At 45.0% G+C, this 27,099-nt stretch overlaps 1 protein-coding gene across 1 annotated transcript in view; it reads left to right on the top strand.

Moving 5' to 3' along the window:
• The window catches only part of ryr2a (ryanodine receptor 2a (cardiac)), a 662,889-nt gene extending 636,102 nt beyond the window's left edge, over positions 1 to 26,787 (top strand). Inside the window, exons 96-103 of the mRNA XM_080200677.1 lie at positions 9,094 to 9,154; positions 9,940 to 10,086; positions 11,194 to 11,328; positions 13,513 to 13,669; positions 15,315 to 15,379; positions 16,335 to 16,435; positions 22,709 to 22,760; positions 25,738 to 26,787. Of these exons, the coding sequence (XP_080056803.1) occupies positions 9,094 to 9,154; positions 9,940 to 10,086; positions 11,194 to 11,328; positions 13,513 to 13,669; positions 15,315 to 15,379; positions 16,335 to 16,435; positions 22,709 to 22,760; positions 25,738 to 25,833 (814 nt within the window). The 3' untranslated portion in view covers positions 25,834 to 26,787. The remainder of the gene's footprint in view (positions 1 to 9,093; positions 9,155 to 9,939; positions 10,087 to 11,193; positions 11,329 to 13,512; positions 13,670 to 15,314; positions 15,380 to 16,334; positions 16,436 to 22,708; positions 22,761 to 25,737) is intronic.
• The last annotated feature ends 312 nt before the right edge of the window (positions 26,788 to 27,099 follow it).

The raw sequence follows: 27,099 nt of genomic DNA, 5'->3' as shown, positions 1-27,099 counted from the left end.
CCCCCCACCCCACCCCCCCCATCGTTATACTCACACACACACACAAATACCCATTGCCATACACACACATACCTATCGCCATGCACACACACACATGCCATGCAGGCATGAGGTTGACCAGACACCCTCCAGCCCAGTCAGAGACCCTCATCCCCATGCTTCTCAATCAGAGACTTCACCTTCACTACACCCCATAAAGGCTGCATCCCCACTTTCCCCAGTCAGAAACCTCATTCCCACCTCCCACACAAGAGAGCCACCAAGAGCTGTGCCCCTGCGCCCCCCCCCCCCCAGGTCATCCTTCATGCCGTTCCCCTTGGCAGTGCCACCCCAGCAACACCCCTGCCCTCTGAGCACCGATATCCTGGCAGTGTGATGTCAGTACAAGGGTTTCAGTGCCGGGGGAGCATTACCAGTGTGGCCGGCGGTCCGAGTGCCAGCCTGTTGTATGGCTGTAAGCTACCTCCATCGCAGGTATGCTATTCCAGTATGAGAAGTTGAAGAAATCCCATAACAAATAAAAAAGTCAACCAAGGACTTCAAAACAAAGAACAAAGCAGTTTTGAAAAACTGTGACTAGAACCAACAGCTGCTGACATGAGTAGGCACCTGAAATCAAAGAGATTGTCTGTTTAAAAAAAACCCGATGGTTAGAAAAGAGGAAGCACTTCAGATTTAATTAACTGTGAAGGGAAACAAAAACAAACAGAATTGCTGCCTGCTGTGAAATAGCCCGAACCTGTCAATCAGGAGGCCAGTTAATAGCATTGTGGCCTGAAATTTAATATAAACCAAGCATTTCTTAGAATCCCTACAGTGCAGAAGGAGATCATTCAGCCCATCAAGTCTGCTCCACTCACAATCCCACCCAGGCCCTATCCCTACAACCTCATGCCTTTACCCTAGCTGATTCCTCTGACACTAAAGGACAATTTAGCATGGCCAATCCACTTAACCCGCACGTCTTTGGACTGTGAGATGAAACCAGAACACCTGGGGTAAACCGTAGGATGAATGTGCAAACCCCGCTCAGACAGTGACCCAAGCCAGGAATTGAACCCAGGTCCCTGGCACTGAGGCAGAAGTGCTAACCACTGTGCCAAAGTGCCACCCCACATTTCAAAGCATTTAGACCTCTCAGCATGGCTAGAGATTTGAACAAGAAAGTGCATTGCTAAAAATGGCCCAGACTGAACAAATGTTGTGAAAAGGAGAAGAACCTCGGGGTTATTGAGACGTGAAGTGCTTGTGTCAACAATGCAGTCTATGATCTCCCCTGGAGCTATAAGTCATGAAATTTTTAGCAGCTAATGCACCATCTATTATTTATGTAAAGAATGCCAGTTAATCCCCTTTTTGATGTGATTTGGGCTGTCAGACAAATGCCCTGGTATAACTTAATAGAGTGGAAGGTGTGTACATAAATGAATTTTAATGGAGCAAGTGAAACAGACAGCCTCCTGTCAATCAAAGCAGCTCAAGGAGGCCAGACGGAAGCTGCAGTTTATTCAAGCTTGAAAGGGGATGTCCCCAGTGAGATTGAATACTCTTGTTAATCAAAGTAGTTCAGAAGTTTCAGAGCAGTTGGGGTTTATGGAAGTAATCAAGAGGAATCCCACTGTTGAAACTGACATTTCCTGTCAATCAGAGTACTTCTTCGGGGTTTGGTCACATCTGGGACTTCTGAGAGAAAGAAGGCAATCTCCCTAGTGAAACGAGCACCTCCTGTCAATCAGAGTACCCCCAAGGGGCTTCTGAAATCTACCTTCTGTAGAATGGACTGCTGCTGAGATTTTGCAGGCTTCCAGGTACTCAGAGGTCATGGATATTAATGTGACCAGGTCACTTCAAAGGTTTTATAGACGCACACAACAATTAAGATTAACAAAAGGTTGCCAGAAATCAGCATGCTAAAAATGATCCTCATCCCAGGGAAAAGATCAACCCCTTCCCCCTAGCATGAGCCCACCCCACCCCAGGTCCTTTGGGAGCCCCTCCCTCTGCAGCATGGCTGCGACAGAGAGGCACACAGGCACATTACTTACCCTCTCTCCCCCCTGGAGGACGGGGGGGCGGGGGGGGGTGGGGGGGGGAGGCGGTCAAGAACATACTGAAAGGCTGAAGCAACTGGCCTCAAGGCCGGTAATGACATGAAAGTGAATATTCAGGACTATTCCTCAGGTTCTCTCCCGTTCTGGGTGAGAGGTCAGACAGAATAATCGTACTAATTAAAGCACTTCCAGCTGTACTGGGCAAATCTTGCTGCAAATCTCCAGACACAGCGGGACTGGATCTACATCCAGTTTCCTGCTTCTAGTACTTTCTTTTGCAATCCGTTGCCCAAGGGATTGGGGACAGCAAGAGTAAGTTAGGCATGTAGGGACGCTCTTTAATTTCTTCCCAGTCATCAAACTTTCAGCTCATGCTCTCCATTCTAAGTTTACCATGAAATAAATATAAAGCCCTGTAAAACCCATTTTTAAGGATCTCCACTTCGATAAATGAACGTTTTTTAAAATCCTGCAATTAAATTTGAACAGCATTTCTCCCATTCCTGTTTAATAAAATCTCAATATTTACCTTGTGTACGCTGCCATATCACTGCAAATTTTACAGTCCTTCTATCAGTGCGGCCTTGAGTGTGACATGTACAAGAAATATATCAGAGGAAACCCAAGTTATTTTCTTATGAGAACAAATTATTGGGTTAAACTTGAAAGCTGCATCGGAGGTCACACTCACTTTACAAACTGGTTTTGTGATTCTCCCGTATTACTGAGACCAGATATGCACCTTTTGATTTGATTTGATTTATTATTGTCACATGCATTGATATACAGTGAAAAGTATTGTTTCTTGCACGCTACATAAACAGAGCATGGGGTGCAGAATATAGTGTTGCAGTTATAGGTAGGGTGTAGAGACAGATCAGCTTAATATATGGTAGGACTATTCTACAGCCTGATGACAGCAAGGAAGAAGCTGTTCTTGAGTCTTCACAGACAAGATAAAAAGATATTATCTAATGATATCTGCTGCTGCCAAAATCCAATTAAGTTGTTAAAAAGAGAAACTGTCCTTATTTAAATGAATGGTTCTTTTGTCTTTGTGATTTCTTACACTGAAGCTGGATATCATCTCAAGAAACATTTGAACTTTCCTCAGTTGCTGCTTGGCTCCCTCTTTGGTATCATTCTTTCTAACATTTGGATTTAACGCGGTGTTTTCCAAATGTTCTCCCTGTGTGAACCCATTTTAATTCCTCAGACTGGGGAAAATTTTCCTGTCCTGCCTGCCTTAGGTGTTGTCGCTTTGTTCCTGCGAATGGCACCATTCTGTTTGCAGTAAAAACAATCGCTTACTAAAGTGGCTGACAGCTCGACCTAATATAAGCTGTATAGAAAATTGATTCATTTTGTTTGTGCAATTACTGCAAATCCATTAGTTCATGCAGATTTTATTGGAAACAAAATTGTAAATGTTCATTGCAGAGATTTCCTTTCAAAACAAAGGGACCAAAACATGGTTGCTTAATGACCAGAAAATTAATTCCAAAAAGCATAGATGTGCAGATGCATGAATCATCCGATATCTTGTCTTTGAGGAATATATGGTTACAAGTTGTGATTTGTATTATTTTACAAATAATTTTGACACTAGCAGGCCTTGGTTCTTTTTTCCACACTTTGGGCTCAAGACAATAGGAGGCAATGGCCTTATGGTATTATTGCCAGGTTATTAATCCAGAAACTCAGCTCGTGTTTTGGAGACTCGGGTTCAAATCCTGTCACGATTGATGGTGGAATTTGAATTCAATAAAAATATCTGAAATTAAGAATCTACTAATGACCAAGAAATTATTGTCGATTGTTGGAAAAACCCAACTGGTTCACTAATGTCCTTTAGGGAAGGAAATTTGCCGTCCTTACCTGGTCTGGCCTACATGTGACTCCTGACCCACAGCAGCATGGTTGACTCACAGCTGCCTTCTGAATTGGCCTAGCAAAACCAGTTGTATCAATGTTTCAAGAAAGCAACGCATGACAGGCAATAAATGCTGGCCAGCCAGCGATGGCCATGTCCCACGAATGAATAAAACAAAAAGGCATGGACAGTTCTGACCAGGCCACATTTACAGGCCATCTGCATACTTTCCTCTTCAGTAGATATTGTTTTACAACTGAGTAACTTGCTAAGCCACTCCAGAGGCCATTACAAGTCAACCAGATATCGTGAGCCTGCAGCCACTGTTTCTCTTGCCTTGAAGGACATCAGTGAACCGCCCACTGAATGGAGGCAGAGGTAATAAAGAACAAAGAACAGGAACAGCCCCTTTGACCCTCTGAGCTTCCACTGATCACATTGTCCCATCTAGACCAACCACCTCTAACCCTGTACTTCCCATCTGTTCATGTGTGTATCCAGAATGTCTTAAATGTGGCTAACATGTCTACCTGACTTGGCAGCGCATTCCAGGCCCCCACCATCCTCTGTGTAAAAAAACAAACCCCTGCACATCTCCACTCAACCTTTCCACCCTTACCTTGAACTTGTGCTCCCTTGTTGTTGTCATTTCTGCCCTGGGAAAAAGCTTCCAACTGTTTACCCTATCTATACCCATCATAATTTTATAAACTTCTTCTGATGTTTCCACCCTGTTAGTCCATTTGTCCAGAGGCAGTAGGGTTTGGATTTTGGTCCCTGAGTCGGGCGTCTCAGTCAGGAAAAATCCCAGCACAGCGATCTTTCCATAATGGCTGCCTGGACACCAGATTTTCAGTCTGGGAGAAGGGGAGGTGAGGAGGGAAGATTATGTTAGAATTTGAGGTGTGCAATCCATGAAGTAGTGAGGAGAATGACGGGTGCAGAGGCAGGCTTGGTGGAAAGCCTGAAAAAAATGAAATATCCCTCATTCCCCTTCCCCCTACAACCCCCTCCCTCACACACACACACACATCCATGTCGATCCCATGCCACCTCATGCGATGTACCCAACCCCTGTCCATGCCAACCTATGCCCTTGTACCCACCCATTGCTCCAATACCCTCTACGCCAACATATGCCCCTTGAACTACCCCCAGCCCTTTCCAGCCCCAATTCCAATTTATGTCCTGTACCCATCTCCCATGGTCCTTTATAGCCCTTAAGCCAGCTTAATGCCAACTCATTCTAACCCATGCCTCCCACCCACCATGCTTCCACTTACCATGCCAATATCCATCATAGGCAGATCTCAGGATCCATGTGGAGATGGGATCCAATAAAGTTCTATAAACCAAAGGTCTGCATGTCTCTTGCAGAATTCACTATATTGAGAAAAAGTCTCTCATTCATAGAAGTTCCTACATAACACTGTTGGCATGGTCAGGCAGGTGGTAGTGGTTAGGCCATTTTATTTTAACCCAACTGGTTAAAAGACAGGAAGGAAGGGAGATATATTTTTTGGGGGTGATTTGTATACACTGGGGTCATCACCCCCCAATTTTTATCCCTCATTCCTTCCCCATCTGGCTTCCAAAACTCACCTCCGCACTCTAATAGCCCAGGATTTATCTCATGCTGGGCACCATCGCTGTTCCCTGTGGGTCTGCTTGTAGACTCCCCAGTATCGATTACTCGAGTCCTGAGACTGCTAGAACAATTGGCCTGTCGGACTGGCTGAGAGCTCTCAAGGGTAGAACATCCTCCCACTAGTGTGTAGAAGTCTAACCTTCACCTTAATCATCACAGCACTCCTACAGTGCAGAAGAAGGCCATTTGGCCTGTCAAACCTTTGACAAGCCCACCCTATCCCCTAACCCCACACATTTACCATGGCCAATCCCCTTAACCTTCACATCTTTGCACTGTGAGAAGAAATTGGAACACCTAAAGGAAACCCACACAGACATGGGTAGAACATGCAAACTCCACACAGACAGTCATCCAAGGCCAAGATTGAACCCACTGTGAGGCAGCAGTACTAACCACAGTGCCACTGTGCAAGGCTGCTGGCAACTTGCTGCTGCTGTGTGGCGGATTTGGTAAAGCATCAGGTAGTGTGACACTGAATTTCCTTCTGGCGAGGGGGAGTAAACAATAATCCCTCCCTAAAATAATTAAGCCTCTGGTTTCTTTCCAGCATGTGATTCAGCTTAAAAAATAGGAGCGAGGAGGTCATTTGGCCCATCGAGCCTGTTCGGATGCCATTCAGTGTGATTGTAGCTGATCTGATTGAGGCTTTGATCAACAATTAATTGCAGTATTGGAAAGCCCTAAATTACAAGCGATTACCGTAGCTGATCACACATTGACAGTGAGATCTCTTTGAGAATAACCAATCTTCCAGCAATTAACTATTCTGTTACAGGAAAGGTGGTGGCCTCGTGGTATTATCACAAGACTGTTAATCCAGAAACTCAGCGAATGTTCTAGGGGACCTGGGTTCCAATCTCGCCATGGCAATTGATGGAATTTGAATGAATATGAAACCATTGTCACTTGTCAGAAAAACCCATCTGGTTCACTAATGTCTTTTAGGGGAGGAAATCTGTCGTCCTTACCTGGTCTGGTCTACATGTGACTCCAGAGCCACAGCAATGTGGTTGAATGTCAACTGCCCTCCAAGGGCAGCTAGGGCTGGGCGATAAATACTGGGCAACCAGTGTCACCAATGACCCACGAATGAATAAAAAAAACAATCATTGCTAGCTACTCAATGAAGAGTTTGCCATTATGCATCATAGGCAATCTGCTGTATGAAATCTCATCTGCAGAGGTTCACACCTTTAAAAACATGGCCTAATATGATAAGTTTCATTCTGAAAAAGGAAATTGGCATTGGAATCTAATGTTTCAATATTAGCTTAATACGGTTGTGGCATTTTTTTTTCTGTTTTGACAACGCAATTCTAATGCCTCTCTTCAAATGATTTCAAGCTTTCACATGCTTATGTAGCAAGCAGTTATTTCTGGCTTAAGCGAGTGTGCAACTTTCATAATCTTTTTCCATAATCCCCACTAACACTTGCTTTAGGTTGAAAGCTCAGGATTGTCATTCTAACTAAGCAATCGTTTCTGAGAAAGAACCCTTCCTAAACAGGTGACATGATGAAAAAGGTAGATAAAACCAGTCAGAGGAGACCCTTAACCAGGGTATACATACCTGTATGAATGAAGTTGAATGAAGTATTATGATAGTTTACTTGATGTCCATGCTCATGCTCATTTTCCACCATGTGCCTTGAATAGCCAATCAGTGCCTGATAGTGTTGCAGGATTCCTGAAAGAACAAATGGTTCGATGGAATAAATGGGACAGCACAGTGGCACAGTGGTTAGCACTGCTGCATCATAGCGCCAGAGATCCAGGTTCAATCCCCATCTTGGGTCACTGTCTCTGCAGAGTCTGCACATTCTCCCCGTGTCTGTGTGGGTTTCCTCCGGGCGCTCCGGTTTCCTCTCACAGTCTGAAAGACGTGCATTGACCATGCTAACTTCTCCCTCAGTGTACCCGAACAGGCGTTGGTGTGTAGCGACTAGGGGAGTTTCACAGTAACTTCATTGCAGTGATAATGTAAGCCTACATGTGACACCAACAGATAAACTTAATAAATAAATAAAGTTAATAAATGGTCTGATAGAGTCACGAGTGGCAGCTGAATGCTCAGAGAAATCAATGTGTTGTATTCATACCGTATATATGTTATAATCAGTTTGTGGATCAGTGATCTGCTGGGATCTGCAGCTCTGAGAGAATGGATCGAATAATATTCCAGATTATTCCAGGGACAGTGTTTTTGCATTTAAGGACAGAATTTGTAGTTGGGTTGATACCCTGGATTTCTTTTACCCAAGTATTCAGCAGGAGTTTTACATCTGAAGTGTGCTACACCCACCTTGCCCTTATATTTCCCTAACTTCCTGATCTAGGCAATGGCCTGTGAGTTCCAGTACTGGTGGACTCCATCAGAGGGTTTAACACCCATCATCAGATTGAGATAATCCTCATCAGTTTTTCTGTATGCTCTTACGCTTGGAAGACCACCAAACGATACGGACAGAATCTAAGAGGCCGGGAACGCCCCTAACCTGCCTTTACTCGCATTGTTCTGGGTGGCTTGTACCTACTACAATAGCAAGGCAGCTTTTTCCCTATTGGAAATCCTCCGGAATTCCAGGGCAACATTAAAATGGCAGCGATCCCGTGGTCTGGAAGAAGAACCAGAAGGGTTGGCCAGTGTACATCAATTATCCGAGATCTCTGCTCTCATCCAATTCCAGCCTTGCGCACATTCCCCACTTTCATAGAATCATGGGATCCCTACAGTGCAGAAGGAGGCCATTTGGCCCATCAAGCCTGCACTGACTCTCCAGCAGCATATATTACCCAGATCCTACCCCAGTAGCCTCGCATATTTACCCCTAATCCCTTTAACCTAACCTCTTGGGACACTAAGGGGCAATTTACCATGGCCAATCCACCTATCCTGCACATCTTTGGACTGTGGGAGGAAACCCACACAGACATGGGGAGAATGTGCACAGTCACCCAAGGCTGAAATTGAACCAGGGTCCCTGGCACTGTGAGGCAACAGTGCTGTCCTATTTCTCTACACCCAGTAGCTGTGCCTTCAAATGCCTAGGCCCTGATCTTTGTAGTTTCCCCCTTTAACCTTTCTGCCTTGTTACCTTTCACTCCTCCTTTAAGTCAATCCTTAATAGCTACCTCTTTGACCCAGTGATTAGCCACCCTTCCTACCATCTCTCTAAAGTCTGCTTACACATCCATGAAGAATTGGGACATGCTTACTGTGTTAACGTATTAAATAAATGTAATTTGTTGTTGCAATGCTGAACCTTGTCAGTAAGTAGCAGATGTGGTCCAGATGGAAAGATTAACATAATCACTCCAGATTTATTGACTCAGGAGTTGTTCATCTTCACGTATGTTTAGTTTACAACAGCGCACTTAATCTTAATTCCATGGGTGAATAACTGTTCAATTCTTCCTAAACATTTTACTCTCTGTGCCTGGAAAAGGCTTGTTTGTAATCGGCGTTCTTTATTGGGCACTATCGGTGCAAACCAGCTGATTTGTTTTGTTTGATACAGGCTTAACTCCATCGACGTCAAGTACCAGATCTGGAAGTTGGGAGTGGTATTCACAGATAATGTAAGTGTCAAACAGGGATCAGAAACTGAACATGATGTTCAGGGATAAATTGTTACAGAGCTGAGAACCATTCTCACAGAATTAATGACTGCTTTTTATCATTCATTGATATGACTTGCATTTATGCATGGGTGCACATGTTAATGTGTGTGTGTGTGTGTGTGTGTACACACGTGTGTGTGTGTGTGTGTGTGTGTGCACGCATGTGTGTGTGTGGTTGTGCACGCCTGTTAAGCTTTTTCACAATTTTTACTGTAATGTTGGGAACTTTTACATTGCCCTCTCAAGTTAAGAGGGTGGAATAACCAAGACCCTACATGGCATCAATGCTGCTTTTTAATTAACCCTCCAGGGTTAGGCTGTTGAGTTGAATGATCAGCCATGATCATAATGAATGGCGGAGCAGGCTCGGAGGGCCTGCTCCTGTGTTTCAATGGAATTACCCTATATCAAGGTGTCAAGTAGAACCTTGCAGTGTGCAGTGTTTGCAACCAGAGTGTAACTGCACACAACAGCTGTAAAGAAAAGATTGGAAATTCAAAATTACATTTGAACAGCCAATCATCAAAGAAAACAGGATGGATTCTGATGAAAGGTATCTGGGCAAAGCAGTAGCCTTTGTTCTGTTTTCAGATTATTATGAAATGCTGTGTATTTCAAGCATTTTTAGTTTTTTTATTTTAGAACTCGGTGCAACGTGTGTGCATTCAGTAGAACTCTTCCTCACATGGTCTGTGCATCTCTGCTGTTGTTTGTTAGTAATACCTGTTTCTCTTTGCTTGCAGTCCTTCTTGTACCTTGCCTGGTACATGACTATGTCAGTGCTGGGTCACTATAACAACTTCTTCTTCGCTGCCCATCTGCTGGATATTGCAATGGGATTCAAAACATTACGGACCATCCTGTCATCAGTGACACACAACGGCAAACAGGTACCAGAGCCCAGACTTTTTAATGGCAAAGTTAGATCTACAAATGAGTAGCGAGGCGCAGACACCCTTTGTAGCATGATTGCGAGGGTTGCTGTCTCTGTTTCCTACCAATCTGCTTGCAGCAACTCTTTGTAACTTAAAATACAAAGTGTGAAGATGGATTTGTTCTCCTTTGGAAGCATACTTTTTATGAACTAAGTGGCGACTTAATAATAACTGTGGCTAAAGAAACAAGAATGGAATGAATTGGGGGTGTAACAATGATCATACGGCAGCAAGCAACCTCCTCAAGTTATCTTTTCAAAATGACCATAAGCTGTAGCAGCTGAAGTAAGCTAAAAGTAAAAAAGCAAAATACTGAGGATGCTGGAACCTGAAACAAAAACAGAAAATGCTGGAAAATCTCAGCAGGTCTGACAGCATCTGCAGAGTGTGAATGGAGCCACTGGGCAGGATGTTCCAGCCTCACTTGCCTCGAAACCAGAAAATCCCGCCTTTCCATGATCCCCCTCGCCTATTCCAATTTCGGTGGTGGGCAGAACGGCAAACTTCTGGCCACTGTTTCGAGTCCAGGTGACCCTTTGAAGGGTTATCCAGACTCAAAATGTTGGCTCTATTCCCTCTCCACAGCAGAAGTAGGTAATTTGGCCCATCGACTGCTCTGCCATTCAATGAGATCATGACTGATCTGATATGGTAATCCTCAACTCTACTTTCCCACCTTATCCCCAAAAGCCCTTGATTCCCTTACTGATTAAAAATATGTCTATATCAGACTTAAAGATCCAACCACTACAACGCTCTGCGGTAGAGAATTCCATGGGTTCACTGAGAAGAAATTCCTCCTCATCCCTGTGATTCTTCCTCATCTCCCCCTTACTTTGAGATTATACTGTCTGGTCCTAGACTCGCCCACGAAGGGAAACAACCTCTCAGCATCTAACCTATCAAGGCCCCAAAGGACTCTAAGTGTTGCAGTAAGGTTACCTCTCATTCTCCTAATGATTGGTTCATTGTTCATTGAAAATTCAGGTTCCAGTTTTATTTAATCGGTAGCCATTCGGTATTTCAGGTTGAGGTGACACTTCTCCGCTTATGTCTGTGCAGCTGGTGTTAACCGTGGGCTTACTGGCTGTCGTGGTGTATCTGTACACAGTGGTTGCCTTTAATTTCTTCCGCAAATTCTACAACAAAAGTGAAGATGGAGACACGCCGGACATGAAGTGTGATGATATGCTGACAGTAAGCACTGTACCTGCCTGTGATTAGACTGACCTGTCAAGTGTGATTCATTGATGTTCAAACTTGCTTTAAGATTAATCTGGAAAAGAAACACAGCCCCAAAGGACATACATACAGTTCCAATGTGGTTCCAGTCCACAGGCTTCCTGTACTAATTTGATTCTTATGGTGGGAGTGGGTTATAATTCAATGGGGCAGCATGTGGCATAGTGGTTAGAACTGCTGTCTCACAGTGCCAGGGATCTGGGTTCGATTCCCGGTGTGGGTCACTGAATGTGCAGAGTCTGCATGTGCTCCCCGTGTCCGCATGGGTTTCCTCCGGGTGCTCTGGTTTCTTCACGCAGTCCGAAAGGCTAGGTGCATTGGCCGTGCTAAATTCTCCCTCATTGTACCCGAACAGGCGCCGGAAAATGGCGACTAGAAGATTTTCACAGTAACTTCATTGCAATGTTAATGTCAGTCTACTTGTGTCACTAATAAATAAACTTTAAAAAACATACTTAAAGTCTCCTGATATGCCCTTTCAATTTGGAAGGCATTAAACCTTTTGAGAATAAATTCAGAAAATCAGACTATTCCTGTTTAGTGTGCATGCAATCTGCCTGAGTCATTTCAATCACTATTCATGGTAATATTTACCCAGTGATGCTGATTGTACCTGAAAGATGAATCAAGCATGCCAATGCAACTGTTACTGCTTTTGTAACATTTGTAAGAAAGCTGAATGTGTTAATATATGCATTCATATTTATTATCAATGTAAACTCAGTCTGCCTTCCTCCTTCGTAAAGTCTCGCTTTCAATATTTTTTAATTTTAGGTTTATTTTTTGCGAACAGGCGCTTGATTTTCTGTTGCGTTTTGACTTCAACATACCCTGCACTTCGCGCAGCAGATAGGTTGCTTTGGCTTGGGTTGCTTTTTGGGCTTTAATTGCACAGTTCTACTATCATACATAGCTACAGCGAGTGAATGGGTCAACCTTCTGTGGAAATTCACCCTCAGGATTACACTTGATGGTTTACCCTTTAGAAATACGTTGGTGAATAATGATGGGTTGACAACAGTGTTTTCGCTAAGACAGTGCGTCACAATTCAATGGCATGAAAATCCTGCAATCTTTCTGAAAGCAAAACTTCTTGAAGTATTGCGTTTTGGGGGCAACAAATTTTTATATGTGGCTTTTATCTAGAACATAAAACAGTGCAGCACAGGAACAGACCCTTTGGTCCACGATGTTACGCCGAACATGACACCAAATTAAATTAATCCCTTCTGCCTGCCCCTGATCCATACCCTCTATTTCTTGCATTTTCATGTGCTTATCTAAAAGCCCTTTAAACGTCCCTATTGTATCTACCTGCGCTACCACCCTAGCAGCACTTTCCAGACACCTACCACTCTCCGTGTAAAAAACTTGCCTCTCACACCCTCTTTGAACTTTCCCCCCTCACACCTTAAGTGTCCCTTAATATTGAACATTTCAACTCTGGGAAAAAGATTCTGACTGTCAACCCTATCTATGCTTCTCATAATTTTATAGACTTCTATCAAATCTTTCCTCAGCCTCCACCACAACAGAGAAAGCAGCCCTAGTTTATCCAGCCTTTCCTTATAACTCGTACCCTCTAATCCAGCAGCACCCTGGTAATCCTCTTCTGCACCCTCTCCAAAGCCTCCACATCCTTCCTGTAATGTGGCGACCAGAATTGAATGCAATACTCTTAAGTGTTTTGTTCGAAATGATTTGTTGATTCACTACTAGGTGATTTGAAATAGAAAGTGACGATGTAGAGAACTTATCCCAATAAAAAAGAGAAGTATAAGAATCTGACGTTGTCATTTAAGTTGGGGTTGCACAGTGGTTAGCACTGCTGCCTCATAGCGCCAGGAATCCGGGTTCAATTCTTGGCTTGGGTTACTGTCTGTCTGGAGTTTGCACATTCTCCCCATGTCTGCATGGATTTCCTCCAGGTGTTCTGGTTTCCTCCCACAGTCTGAAAGACATGCTGGTTAGGATGCCTTGGCCATGCTAAATTCTCCTTCAGTGTACCCGAACAGGTGCCAGAGTGTGGCAACTATGGGATTTTCACAGTAACTTCATTGCAGTGTTAATGTAAACCTACTTGTGACATTAATAAATAAACTTGAAGTTGTCTAAAGTTGCGATTTTCTCTTTTTAAAGTGTTATATGTTCCACATGTACGTGGGTGTCCGAGCTGGAGGAGGCATTGGTGATGAGATTGAAGACCCAGCTGGAGACGAGTACGAAATCTATCGAATTATCTTTGACATCACCTTCTTTTTCTTCGTGATTGTCATCCTGTTGGCCATCATTCAAGGTGAGGGGATTTGTGTGAGCGCAGCTGCTCGCTGGCAATCACATCATTATGACTTTTCTTCACCATTACTCTCCGTGGACAGTTTCTGTGGTGGAGACGGATATTGGTAAATGCCATGGGTAGATTTTTAAAGGTGAAAGCTCAGTGACACTGGCGGAACTTATTTGGAAGCGGCACAGTGGTTAGCACGGCTGCTGAGGTGGCTGTCCCATTCTCAGCCATCAGTTCAGCTAAGCCTATGCATTGTCCTTGGGCAGGGCCACTCAAAGGAATTGTGTCCCATTTTTAATTATCTACATCTCATCTGCACTGTTACAACTGTTCAGTGTGGCTACAAAATAACAACTGTTCAGTGTGGCTACAAACCACATAGATGGCAAGTATGAGGTAGTGAGCCCAGGATTAAAATTAATAATGCCACCCTATTTCTGATTTTCAATTGAAGGCTGTTTTGCTGCTGCTAGGTAGCTGTATCTGTCTTTGTACCGCTGCAAGACTGGTGTCGCTTCAACCAGTATTTGAAATAGATTTAATTTGATTTGATTTTGATTTATTATTGTCACATGTATTGGGATGCAGTGAAAAGTATTGTTTCTTGTGCGCTTTACAGACAAAACATACCGTTCATAGAGTACATAGGGGAGAAGGAAAGGATAGGGTGCAGAATGTAGTGTTACAATTACAGATAAGGTATAGAGAAAAATGAGCTTGATATATGGTAAGTCCAGGCACAGTGGTTAGCACTACTGCCTCACAGCATCAGGGTCCCAGGTTCGATTTCCGACTTGGGTCACTGTCTGTGTGAAGTTTGCACATTCCCCCCATGTCTGCTTGGGTTTCCTCCGGTGCTCCAGTTTCCTCCCACAGTCTGAAAGATGTGCTGGTTAGGTACATTGACTTGAACAGATGCCACAGTGTGGCAGCTAGGGGAATTTCACAGTAACTTCATTGCAGTGTTAATGTAAGCCTTACTTAAGACTAATAAATAAACTTATAACTTTAAGTCTGATGGCAGCAGGGAAGAAGCTGTTCTTGAGTTAGTTGGTACATATTTTCAGACTTTTGTACCTTTTCCCGACCAAAGAAGGTGGAAGAGAATGTGTCTGGGGTCCTTTCATTATGCTGGCTGCTTTCCCAAGGCAGCGAGAGGTGTAGACAGAGTCAATGGATGGGAGTCTGCTTTGTGTAATGGGCTATGTAGAATGCAGAGTCTTTATGTATTTATAGCCTGCATGCACCACTGGCATTGCATGCAATCTTTTGCGATGGAGTTATTCCGTAGATATAAGTAAAAATAGTTCTCTGCTGTGCATAAATGCATCGAGCAAGTTGGCACAGATGCATTGCTCACTAAAGCAAGTGACTTGATCTCCTTTACTGTGGGCAAGCTGTGGCAAAATTTGTCTAATTTTACAAAGTGGTGGGGTGACTAAATATCCAAGGGTTTTGATTCCTCGTGGACAGCCCTGTGTTTTCCTCTGCTCTCAATGCAATTGCCGCTGGCCATGGTGAAGGTTTTTCAATCTTCTCAATGTGTAACTTGTTTGCAATTCACAGTTGCCCAACAACTGAAAAGTCACTTCCTCAGGAGCTGCCCCAGAGTCATTACGTTTAGAAATGATCTCATTCCTCTTCTCACACCCAGGTCTAATTATTGATGCTTTTGGTGAACTGAGAGACCAGCAGGAGCAAGTTAAAGAAGACATGGAGGTGAGAGCTTCAACAAAATCATCAATGAACATTTAATTACAAAAAAAAACCCTCATCTACTTTCTAAAAGAGACAGCTGGGACTGAATTCCTTAGGTCCTATGAAACCATTCTCTCCACTAATCTCAATAGTGAGGGGATAATGCACAGTGCCAGGCAACAAGTTGAAAATCTATCTCGGATATTGCATTGTGTCAGAAATTATGTATTTTTTTATTTGTTCATGGTATTTGGGCATTGTTGGCTGGCCAGCATTTATTGCCCATCCCTAGTCGCTCTGGGAGGGCAGTTGAGAGTCAACCCCAATGCTGTGGCTCAGGAGTCACATGTAGGCCAGACCAGGTAAAGATGGCAGATTTCCTTCCCTCAAGGACATTGGTGAACCAGATGGGTTTTTCTGACAATCGACAATGGATTCAGGGTCATCAGTAGATTCTTAATTCCAGATTTATTTTATTGAATTCAAATTCCACCATCCGCCGTGGCGGGATTCGAACCCGGGACCCCAGAACATTAGCTGAGTTTCTGAATTGATAGTCGAATGACAGTACTACCGAACAGAGCCCATCGCCTCCCATGATCAAAAAGTTGGCGAAAAAAATTTTTTTAAAGTGAAAACAACCCCTTTTTGGACATGTGAAAATGTCCAAGAAAATCTTCTTGCAAAATGTCAAAAAAAATCTTCCATGGGAATTACGTTCACCGGGTTTGCAAACATTTTAAGATCAGTTTCATTTCAGAGATGCAAATATCTCAAATTTCTATTCATACTTTCCCACAGTTTAGAAAGGAGGTAATTCTGGCATGCTTAGAAAGATTGAGGGGAGAGATAAATGGGTGACCAGCTCAGACCCATCTCCCTAAACACAACAGCAGCTGATTACAGTCACCAGGTAACGCTGGTTTGCAAGCTTCAGGTGCCAATCGTCCTTATTTTCCTTTGTTGTTCTTTTCAGACCAAATGCTTCATCTGTGGAATTGGCAATGACTACTTTGACACAGTCCCCCACGGCTTTGAGACTCACACGCTTCAGGAGCACAATTTGGCAAATTACCTGTAAGTACTCGCATTTCCTGCTACTCAACCGCCCCACAAATGGAGCAGCAAGCCTGGGTTTTTAATCAGCTGCAAGACCACCGAAAGGGAAAAGAAAATAAACAGTCCCAGGCAGCGGTGCCTTTTCTTTTGCTTTGTCTCAAGAAGAAAAGGGAAGGTGAAACCCGCCAAGGAAAACACTTCCTCGCAATGTTGAGCTCCGTCAAACCTCCATTTATGGCGCAAAGTCATCTGTGTTACTTATCTTCGATAACCACTGCTGAACCTGCAGAGGGAAGCAGTTAACTTCAGAAAGAAGTTTCTAAAGTTTGTGCCGAGGCTCGATTGGAAGAAGTACAAACGCACAGAAAGTTAATAGATCTTAGGTGATTTATATCAGCTACTTTGGGCTTGCAGCCTTTGGCCAGGGGGATAAGGCTGGTTGCTACACAGAGCTTCTGAGTAATTTATAATGCTAAAATTAGACTGAAGCGGCGGAACCATTTTGGTAGTGAATCCATGAGGCTGCGATTACATTGTCAAGGATGCCAAGCGGAACTTTAGCACAGGGTTAGGCTTCAGTTCAGATGTTAAAATTAAAAAAAGAAATCTGAGTCTGGGCCCCAACCCGGCTGCTCCTGGGTTTTATCAGGGCAGAAGAAGGGGGTCAGCGAGCAAACCAATCCCAGGAGGCAGACTGACAATTTAAAGATGTTAATGAGGTTGGCAGGCTCTGACACAACCTGCTCTGGGGGCTTTACAATGGGTGGCAGGGTTTCCCAGGGCTCAGGAACCTCGGCAGTTGCACAGTAAGCTTCACGGAGAAGTTAAGTGCCTTTAAAGTGGTGCTTGTGGGCCAAGATGAACAGGTGTACATCATCCTGGCTCCAAAGCTCCTCCCTGTCAGACCCTTTCCCCTTTGCAAAGGCCCTCAGGATCGGCAATCAGACTTCCATTGGGAATTGAATCACCGCTCTGGATTTGCCATCTCCCTACACACCACCCCCACCACCCATCCTCACCCAATGTAGTCCAGGATTGAACTCCCACTGAGGATTGTAACTATCTAATCTCATGTTCCCCCTGTCCAGCTGGAACCCAGCATGTCAATCAGGCTGGTTTTTTGGCAGGGAATCTGTCAGGGCTAAGATGTGCATGCAGGTAACTGCTGTTGAATTAAATTCTCCAGCGTGTAGGACAATGGGGACCAAAGATTTCTACCTTTCCCAATTGAGACACCGCTCCCCCCGCCCTCCCCATGAGCCTCCACTCCACCCACCTCTATATCCCATCCCTTCCTCCCTTCCTTCCTTCCTTCTTCCCTTCCTTCCTTCCTTCTTCCCTTCCTTCCTTCCATCCATCCTTCCTTCCTTCCTTCCTTCCTCCTTCCTTCCCTCCCTTCCTTCCTTCCCTCCCTTCCTTCCTCCTTCCCTTTCTTCCTTCTTCCCTTCCCTCCCTCCTTCCCTTCCTTCCTCCTCCTCTTCCTTCCTTCTTTCCTTCCTTCCTTCCTCCCTCCCTCCCTCCCTCTTTTCCTTTCCCTCCCTTCCCTTCCTCCTTCCCTCCCTTCCTTCCTTCATTCCTTCCTTCCTCCTTCCCTTTCTTCCTTCCTTCCCTCCCTCCCTTCCTCCTTCTCTCCCTTCCTCCCTCCCTCCCTCCCTCCCTCTTTTCCTTTCCTTCTTTTCCCTTCCCTCCCTTCCCTTCCTCCTTCCCTCCCTTCCTTCCTTCATTCATTTCTTCCTTCCTTCCCTCCCTCCCTCCTTTTCTTCCTTCCTTCCTTTGTGTATGTGTGTCAGGAACGTATGCGTGAATCTTGCAAAATGGTCAACACGTGCATCTCCCAACATGACACCGCCAAAAGACTAGTGCGATAAGGGAGAACCAGGCCCTATGATTCTACAAGGGCAACTAAAAACCAGATATATAACAATTATAGTGTATGACACATGATGCATGTTTCAAATTTTGAGTGGAGCCTTTGTCCTGTACATGTATAATTTGTCAATGCTACTGTAAGATAGTTCAATTGGAACAGATAAAAGAAAAATACAGCGGATGCTGGAATCTGAAACAAAAATAGAATATGCTGGAAAATCTCAAAAGGTCTGACAGCATCTGTGAACAGAGAACAGAGATAATAGCTTATCCAGACACAAAATGTTGGCTCTATTCTCTCTCCACTTATGTTGCCAAATTGCACATAATATCATAGAGCCCCTACAGTGCAGAAGGAGGCCGTTTGACCCATCGAACCTGCACCAATGACAGTCCCACCCAGGCCCTATCCCCATACTCCACATATTTACCCTGCCACTAAGGGGCTAGTTAGTGTCAGGGGGATTAGCAGAGTAAATACATGGAGTATGGGGATAAGGTCTGGGTGGGATTGTCATTAAAAAGAACAAAGAACAAAACAGCCCAGGAAACAGGCCCTTCGGCCCAACGAGCCTGCGCCGCCATTTTAACATTATGAGTTCCCCCTCCACCCGTGACCCTTGTCTATGCTTATGGAATTCCACATTGAGGGAAGACTAATTTAGGGACAATTACACCAATCAGCCTAATAGCACATCTTTGGGGTGTGGGAGGAAACCGGAGCACCCAGAGAAAACCCACGCAAGCACGGGGAGAATGCGCAAACTCCCGCAGACACTGGCCCAAATCCATGTATCTGCACAGCAAACAGTGGTAGTCACTGAGCTGTTGTGTTGACCAGCATCTGGTCCAGTTTAAGCGTACACTAACGATGTGAAGGACCAGGCTATTCGCGAAACAACCAAGAGTAGCCCTCGTACGACCCATTGCGTGTACGCCCCTTGTTGGACAAAAAGATATGTTAACCCACAATCCAAAGATATGTAACTTGCATATCTTTGGACTGTGGAAGGAAATCAGAGCACCCGGAGGAAACCCACACAGCTATGGGGAAAATGCGCAAACTCCACACAGACAGTGACCCAAGGCTGGAATTGAACCCAGGTCCCTGGCGCTGAGAGCCAGCAGTGCTAACCACTGTGCCACCGTAGTGAGATTTTCCAGCGTTTTCTGTTTTTGTTTCATGTTGGGATGATCTTGTCCAGCAGCTGGAACTATTAAACGACATTTTTAATTAGCACCGCGAGGATTCCAGGTGGAAATAGTGTGAGGAGCCTTTACATGGATTTAAATGGTCCCGGGTATTTCAGGAATGAGGAGGAAGTAGAAGCTTGGAATTAACATTCTTTGACAAAAAACATCAAGAAGATCGGCAGCGATTTAATTTAATAACCCATTGTACATTCCGTTTCTGAGCTGTGCCGAATGTGGCACTTGAATTGGTTCCTCAACAAGGCAGGTGTGTTATTTTCCAGACAGTGAATTCATTTGAGAGAAGCAATTTTTTTATTCCGGTGACTATGACTATTCATCGCATTGTTCAACTGGCAGGTGTTACTTTACAGGGTCAGTTTGAGTGTCCCGTGCACCACAGAGAGTGAGCGGTGGGGAGGAGGGGGGAAGAGATTTCCAGTCTCTGCACCTGGAAATGGAGGAAAATCAGACATTAAACTCGATTTGCTGAATTTGCCATGGTGGAACTCAAACTGCTCGAGTCTAACACCCTGCCACTACACGACCATGTCATTCAGCCTGTAACGTGAAATGTGTCACAAGTGTGTATTTCAGCTGCCTGCAAAAGGCAGCTCGGTGGCACAGTGGTTAGTGCTGCTGCCTCACAGCAGTGTACCCGGGTTCGATTGCCAGCTTGGGTCACTGTCTGTGTGGATTCTTCACATTCCCCCTGGGTCTCTTCCGGATGCCCCAGTTTCCTCCCATAGGCCAAAGATGTGTGGGTTAGGTTGCTTGTCCACGCTAAATTGCCCCTTAGTGCCAGGGGGATTAGTAAGGTAAATACCTGGAGTTAAATACCTGGGTAGAATTACTGTCGTGCAGGCTGAATGATACTGAAGGGATTCCATGAAAATGCCCATTTATCGTAGAATGGAATCATACAGTGCAGAAAGAGGCCATTTGGCCCATCATGTCTGCACCGACCGCAATCCCACCCAGGCCCTATCCCCATATCCCTACATATTTACCCACCAATCCCTCTAACCTATGCATCCCGGGACACTAAGGGGTAATTTAGAATGGTCAATCAACTTAGCCCACGCATCTTTGGACTGTGGGAGGAAACCAGAGCACCTGGAGGAAACCTACGCAGACACGAGGAGAATGTGCAAACTCCACACAGACAGTGACCCGAGCTGGGATTCGAACCCAGGTCCCTGGAGCTGTGAAGCAAAAGCGCTAACCACTGTGCCACCAGGCCGCCCTCTAAACATTATTCCTCGGCTCTGCACTCCTAGAGACGCAGTGATGTGTTCCATTTTGTGTTTGTTTCTTTTCTCTCTCATTCCCCTCTCCCACCACCCCCAACATGACCCTGTTCCTGACTTTCTATTGCTAGAATGTATGTAAAGGTAATTGAGTGTGAACCTCCCCTTCCTGAGAAAGGAGTGACTGGTTTTAGTTTGGTAAATAAAGGGTTAGAGTTCAGAGCCTGGGAATGTTGGGAGCCACTTGCTGGTGAACAGGCATCCTCCAACATACTGTGCTGCAGCATAAGAACATAAAAAATAGGAGCAGGAGTAGGCCATCTAGCCCCTTTGAGCCTGCCCCGCCATTCAATAAGATCAAGGCTGATCTGAAGTGGATCAGTTCCACTTTCCCGCTTTCTCCCCATAACCCTTAATTCCTTAATTCCCTTGCCTATCACAAGGGAATAAGGAATAGCAACTTACCACAACGCACTGTGCAGTCCTCCAATTTGATGCGCAGCTTGACAAACCTGAGATTGTTTCTTGTTAGGACTTGAAAATTAATGTGGTGGAAGTGAAAATGTAAAAGTTTTGTGCTCAGGGAATAGAATAAGAATAAGTCCCTGTCGTGTAAAAGGAGGCCATTCGGCCCATTGAGCCTGCACCAATAACAACCTCATCCAAGCCCTATCCCCATAACCCCATCTATTTACCCTGCTAGTCCTCCTGACACTACGGGAGAATTTTGCATGGCCTACCTCGCACATCTTTAGATGGTGGGAGGAAACCAGAGCGCTCAAAGGAAGCCCACAGGGAGAATGTCCAAACTCCACACAGATAGTCACCCAAGACTGGAACTGAACCCTCATCCCTTGTGCTGCGAGACAGCAGTGCTAACCACTGTGCCACCATGTATTTCGATGGAGGATGTTTTAACCAGTTTTCAAAAAAAATATGAAGGCATTGGTCTTTTGGGAGGAAATTTTAGGGGAAAACAGAGTGAGCAATCACTTGCTGCAGGCAGCCATTTTGATTCTAACAGACCTTCACAACATGAAGGTGAGTAACAGAGAGGATCAGTTGCCAAACCTATTGGAGTTACGAAGAGGAGAACTTCACTGGTGACCTGACGGCTGGAATTCTCCTACCTTGCTCGTGACTGGAATTCCCCAACCTTACTTGAAGCCGGAATTCTCCAACCTGGCCTGCAGCTGGGATCCTCCAACATTGCTCGCGGCTGAAATTCTCTGGTTCCGCTGCAGTGATAGAAATGATATTACAAAACCAGAAAGAGTACAGAAAAGATTTACTTAGATACTACCAGGACTTGATGGTTTGAATTACAAGGAGAGGCTGGATAGACTGGGACTTCTTTCCCTGGAGCGTAGGAGGGTTAGGGGTGATCTTATAGAGGGCTGTAAAATAATGAGGGGGAATTGATAAGGTAAATAGTCAACATCTTTTCCCGTAAGTTGGGGAGTCTAAAACTAGAAGGCATAGGTTTAAGGTAAAAAGGGGAGAAATACAAAAGGGTCCAGAGGGGCAACTATTTCACACACAGGGCGGCGAGTGGCTGGAACAAGTTGCCAGAGGTATAATAGAGGCGGGTACTTTTAAAAAGCATTTAGTCAGTTACATGGTTATGATGGGGGCAGAGGGATATGGGCCAAATGCGGGCAATTGGGATTAGCTGAACGGTAAAAAGTGGGCAGCATGTACAAGTTGGGCCAAAGTTGTTTCCGTGCTGTAAATCTCTACGACTCTATAACAGATTTGGCTGAACGCCAGATTGTCCATTCTCGCTGGCAACAGCGGAGGGGCGAGACTGGAAAATTCCGGCCAATATATCTCACAACCAGTGCATTGTTAGTAAAGGCCTGCATCATAATGATGTGTTCCATTGAGCGACATGGGACTTGTATCAATAAACAATACAATGCATGAATAAACAATGCAATGTTTATTCTGAAGTTGCCAACATATGTCTTTATTCCTACAGGTTTTTCTTGATGTACCTTATTAACAAAGATGAAACAGAGCACACCGGGCAGGTAAGGCCCCACCACTCTCATGAGAAGGATGGGAAAGATTAGACATGCTGCAAGATGTCCGTGGAGTTTATTTGGTATTCATTCAAAGAGAGGGCCCCTATTTTACCATTTTGATTCTAAGTTCGGGGCGGACTTGAAACTAGGATTGTTTCAGATCCAACTTTTAGACACGTTCTGAGGCACCCCCATACGCACTCTGCCTAAAAAAAAATCAGCAATTCCAAATCGCACCGCAGAAGCCTGTGGGTAGAGCTTAACATGCCTGAAATCCTGTAGTTCCAATCGGCACCTCCAACTGCGCATGCACAGAAAAATAAAGAACAGAATGTGACTCCCCTGCCACATTGCTTCTGGGCTGATTAATGCCTCCCCCTATCCCCCACAGACATTGCCCCACCCCCACAACATGACCCTCACACCACCCCCCCCCACACACCCCGCCATCCAGATTGATCACGGGCCCCTCCCCTTTCCCCCTCATTGATTGCAGGCAGATTGGCAGCGGATGACCCCTCCCTCTCGCTGATCTCAGGATGAATGACAGCGAATCCCTCCCCCCCCCACCAATATCAAGCAGAGAGCTGTCGGACCCACCTTCTTCCCCCTCGCCCCCCACCAATATCAAGCAGAGAGCTGTCGGACGCTTGGCACTTATCTCTTTACTAAGTAGAGTGCCCGAGTTGAACTTTTGTGGACTATGTCTGTTTCATGCTGAATCTGGCTGGGCGAACGCAATAGTAAAGGGGGAAGTGCCAGTCAGGTTGGGAGTGCAGCCCATTAAGTCAATTTAAATGCATGCAAATACATTTAAAAGGCCATCGCAGCTGTTTTGGAAGCGGTCCCAATCATGGCCATTTTGGGACCTTGGTGAAGGGGGAACCGGCGTGGAGGTGGGCATGGATCACGTTACTCACCTACAAAGTTTTTGTGCCTGAAAATGGGCTCATGTTGATGGTACAAACGGGCCCACAGAGTTCAAACAGAGAGAAAATGTTCCCTTCTCAGGAAACACTCCTGGCCATCATTATTTTAAACACAGTCTGTATAGTCTAGCTTTCCAGTTGGAATTCTCCCCTTCCTTGCGAGTTACTGAGCGTTGCCAATTCCTTAATGGCTTTTACATCACAGGTCACCAAGTGAGCTTGCTTTTAAACTTCCTAATTCTCGATCAAAGTTGGGGAGGGCCAAACCAACAAGAAGGTTTAATTTATTGGCGGGGACTTTATCAAACCAGGAAAAGGTAAATTGGAGGAAGCTGCCTCAGATTGGCTTCCCAAGGTGGTCCCAGAGGCACAGAATAGAATAGAATCCCGAAAGTTCAGAAGGAGGCCATTCAGTCCGTTGAATCTGCACCAACAACAATCCCACCCAGGTTCTATCCCACAATCCCAAACATTTAGCCTGCTAATCCCTCTAACCTACACATCCTGGGACATTAAGGGGCAATTTAGCGTGGCCAATCAACCTAACCCGCTCATCTTTGGACTGTGAGAGGAAACCGGAGCACTCGGATGAAACCCACGCAGACACGGGGAGAATGTGCAAACTCCACACAGACAGTGGCCCAAGTCGGGAATTGGAACCTGGGTCCCTGGCGCTGTGAGGCAACAGTGCTAACCGCTGTGCCACCGTGCTGCCCCTGGACAGGGCGAGGCTGCCTGTTCCGAAGAGGTGGGCAGCTGATTACCCAATTCGGTGCCATTTTGCAGCACTGTTGGCATTTTGCCTTTGTCAAGTTGATCCACCCTGGCCAGTTGCTTGGGGAGGCTGCCGGCGCAAAGGAGGCATCCTTGCTATGGCAGATTTGAGGAGCCCAGGCTCGCTAGCACAAAGTTGGTGTTGCGGACAGGGAGGGTAGAAGTCATGGTCCCCCACCGTTCACCTCCTGTTCTCAGCCCTGGGATTTTTAAGTTGTGTTTTTAACTTACCTGGCCCATGACTACCTCTCCGAGTGGCACTGCTGAGGCCTCAGTACTGCCAGTTCTGTGACTGATCTGGTGGCATCAGGAGCCTGCCAGCCATTACTAATTGGATCACAGAATCCATACAGTGCAGAAGAGGCCATTCAGCCCATCAAGTCTGCACTGACTCTCTGACAGAGTATTTTGCCCTGATGCTCTACCCTGCCATATTCCCACACATTTACTATAGCCAATCCATCTAACCCACAGATCTTTGGACACCTGTGGCAATGATATCATTGTTTGGCCCTTTGTCCTTTGATGAGTCTGTGGGCATGAAGAGATTGTGTGATGGGATGGCCAGGCTGACCACAGTAAAAATACTGAGAGAGTCTGGGATCCTTTTACCTGAGGTGAAATTTAAGCTTTCCAGTTTGGCTGGTTTGGGGTAAAATTAACAAAGGAATTTGCAAATGAATTTCTATCGTTTTCTATACTAAGAGACTGATGTGCAGAGAAAATGTGGCATTTACACTGGATAAAAGCAAGTTTACTGCGGATGCTGGAATCTGAAACCTGAAGAGAAAATGCTAGAAAATCTCAGCAGGTCTGTCAGCATCTGATGTTTGACAATAATTTTGAGTCCAGGTGACCCTTTGACAAAGGATCATCTGGACTCAAAATATCAGCTCTTTTCTCTCCTTTCAGGTGCTGCCAGCCCTGCTGAGATTGTCCAGCATTTTCTCTTTTGGCATTTATACTATTCACCTGGTACTTTGAGCAACTCTGTCGTCCACATTTGTCTACATCCTGGGCAGGGTTTTACAGCCTCACTCTTCACGTAACCCTAAAACCCCCGCCTGAGGTCAACAGACCTTCCCATTGTCCATTCCTTGTCCGCTCCGATTCCCGTGGTGGACGAGGCGGTAAAATTCCGGCCTTGTTGTTTCTGCATGGATTGGACACTCTTCCTCATGTAGGCATTTGCTGAAAGTGGGGGCTGTTTGTCGGGTACAGAGAGGCACGGCGTGCGTTGTCATTGCGTGAAATAACACACTTATTTCTTGATCCGCCAGGAGTCCTACGTGTGGAAAATGTATCAAGAGCGCTGCTGGGAATTCTTTCCTGCTGGGGATTGCTTCCGCAAGCAGTACGAAGACCAGCTCAACTAAGTGAGGACAAAGCTGACCCACCAACGTTGAAACACCTTGCGGATTTCCTCCTTGAATGCTTTCAAACTTTATTTGTATATAACCTGTTCAGTGTGCACTTGGAACACCGAAGCTATAGCTCACCGAGTCCGCTCTGTCAGTGCATCTGCTTTCAATTTGATGTAGAGAAAAAAAAAATTATTGATTTCAAACTGTGTGCGGAGACGTTTTAAGACATTTCTTTCATCTTGTGAGCACATTACGTGAAAGATGATAAATTGCTCTCATCCTATACATCTATGTATTTCTTCATCTGGAATGGTATTATATACTTCTTGATGTGCAGAGCGATCTGCTTATGAACTCTGGGCTGTGATGAGGAAATAGTGCCTTACTATATGTGGGTTGAGCTATGCAAGAAGTTGTGTGCATGACCGTGTCACACTGTTAAATCAATCTTTTGATGTACATGCTTCTGTCTGACTGCGGTGCATCTCAGGAGAAGTGTAGGACATTCACATGAACCTAAGATGTTAGTTTCCGGTTATTTAGCTCTTCCTTATTTTGGTAATGCTCTTATGCAATACGGCGAACAGTCTGTGTGAATCTTTGCGTGAAAGATTCTTTCGGGAAGAAAACTAAAAGATACTTCATTGCATGTTTATTATGCAAGCAAAAGAGAAAATTAAAAAAAATGGCAAGCTGATCAATGTAACAACTATTTTTTAGGTTTAAGGTTATTGATAACTCTGTAGTTACCGAGTGATGTGTACTTTATTGTAGATTCAGAACCAGTTTCATCAGCCAAGAATGCAGTGTTTAAACTTGGTTGTTGCCCTCCATTTTTTCTGCCTCTTGTATTGAATATAGTGATTGAGGAATAACTGCCCACTCATTTCCGACGAAAGCTGAAGCAATATCCATTCAGGGATCTCACCAAACACCATTGTAAAGTAATTGAGTGTAGAATACTTCATTTGAGTTGTTTTCAATTGTAATGCCAATCTTTCGAAATAAAACATTCAGAATAAAAGCACCCACTTTTTTTTCTTTTCTCTTGTGTAGCAGAAGTAGGTATTGGGTGGCACGGTGGCACAGTGGTTAGCACTGCTGCCTCACAGCGCCAGGGATCTGGGTTCGATTCCTGGCTTGGGTCACCGTCCGTGTGGAGTTTGCACATTCTCCCCGTGCCTGCGTAGGTTCCCTCAGGGTGCTCTGGTTTCCTCCCACAGTATGAAAGACATGCTGGTTAGGTGCATTCAGTGCTGGAGTGTGGCGAAGAGGGGA

Source organism: Carcharhinus amblyrhynchos, chromosome 12 (assembly GCF_965287045.1).
Source record: "Carcharhinus amblyrhynchos chromosome 12, sCarAmb.v2.hapA, whole genome shotgun sequence".
Taxonomy (NCBI): Eukaryota; Metazoa; Chordata; class Chondrichthyes; order Carcharhiniformes; family Carcharhinidae; genus Carcharhinus; species Carcharhinus amblyrhynchos.
Note: the sequence above shows the minus strand (reverse complement) of the source record. Positions and strands in the feature narration are given on the sequence as shown.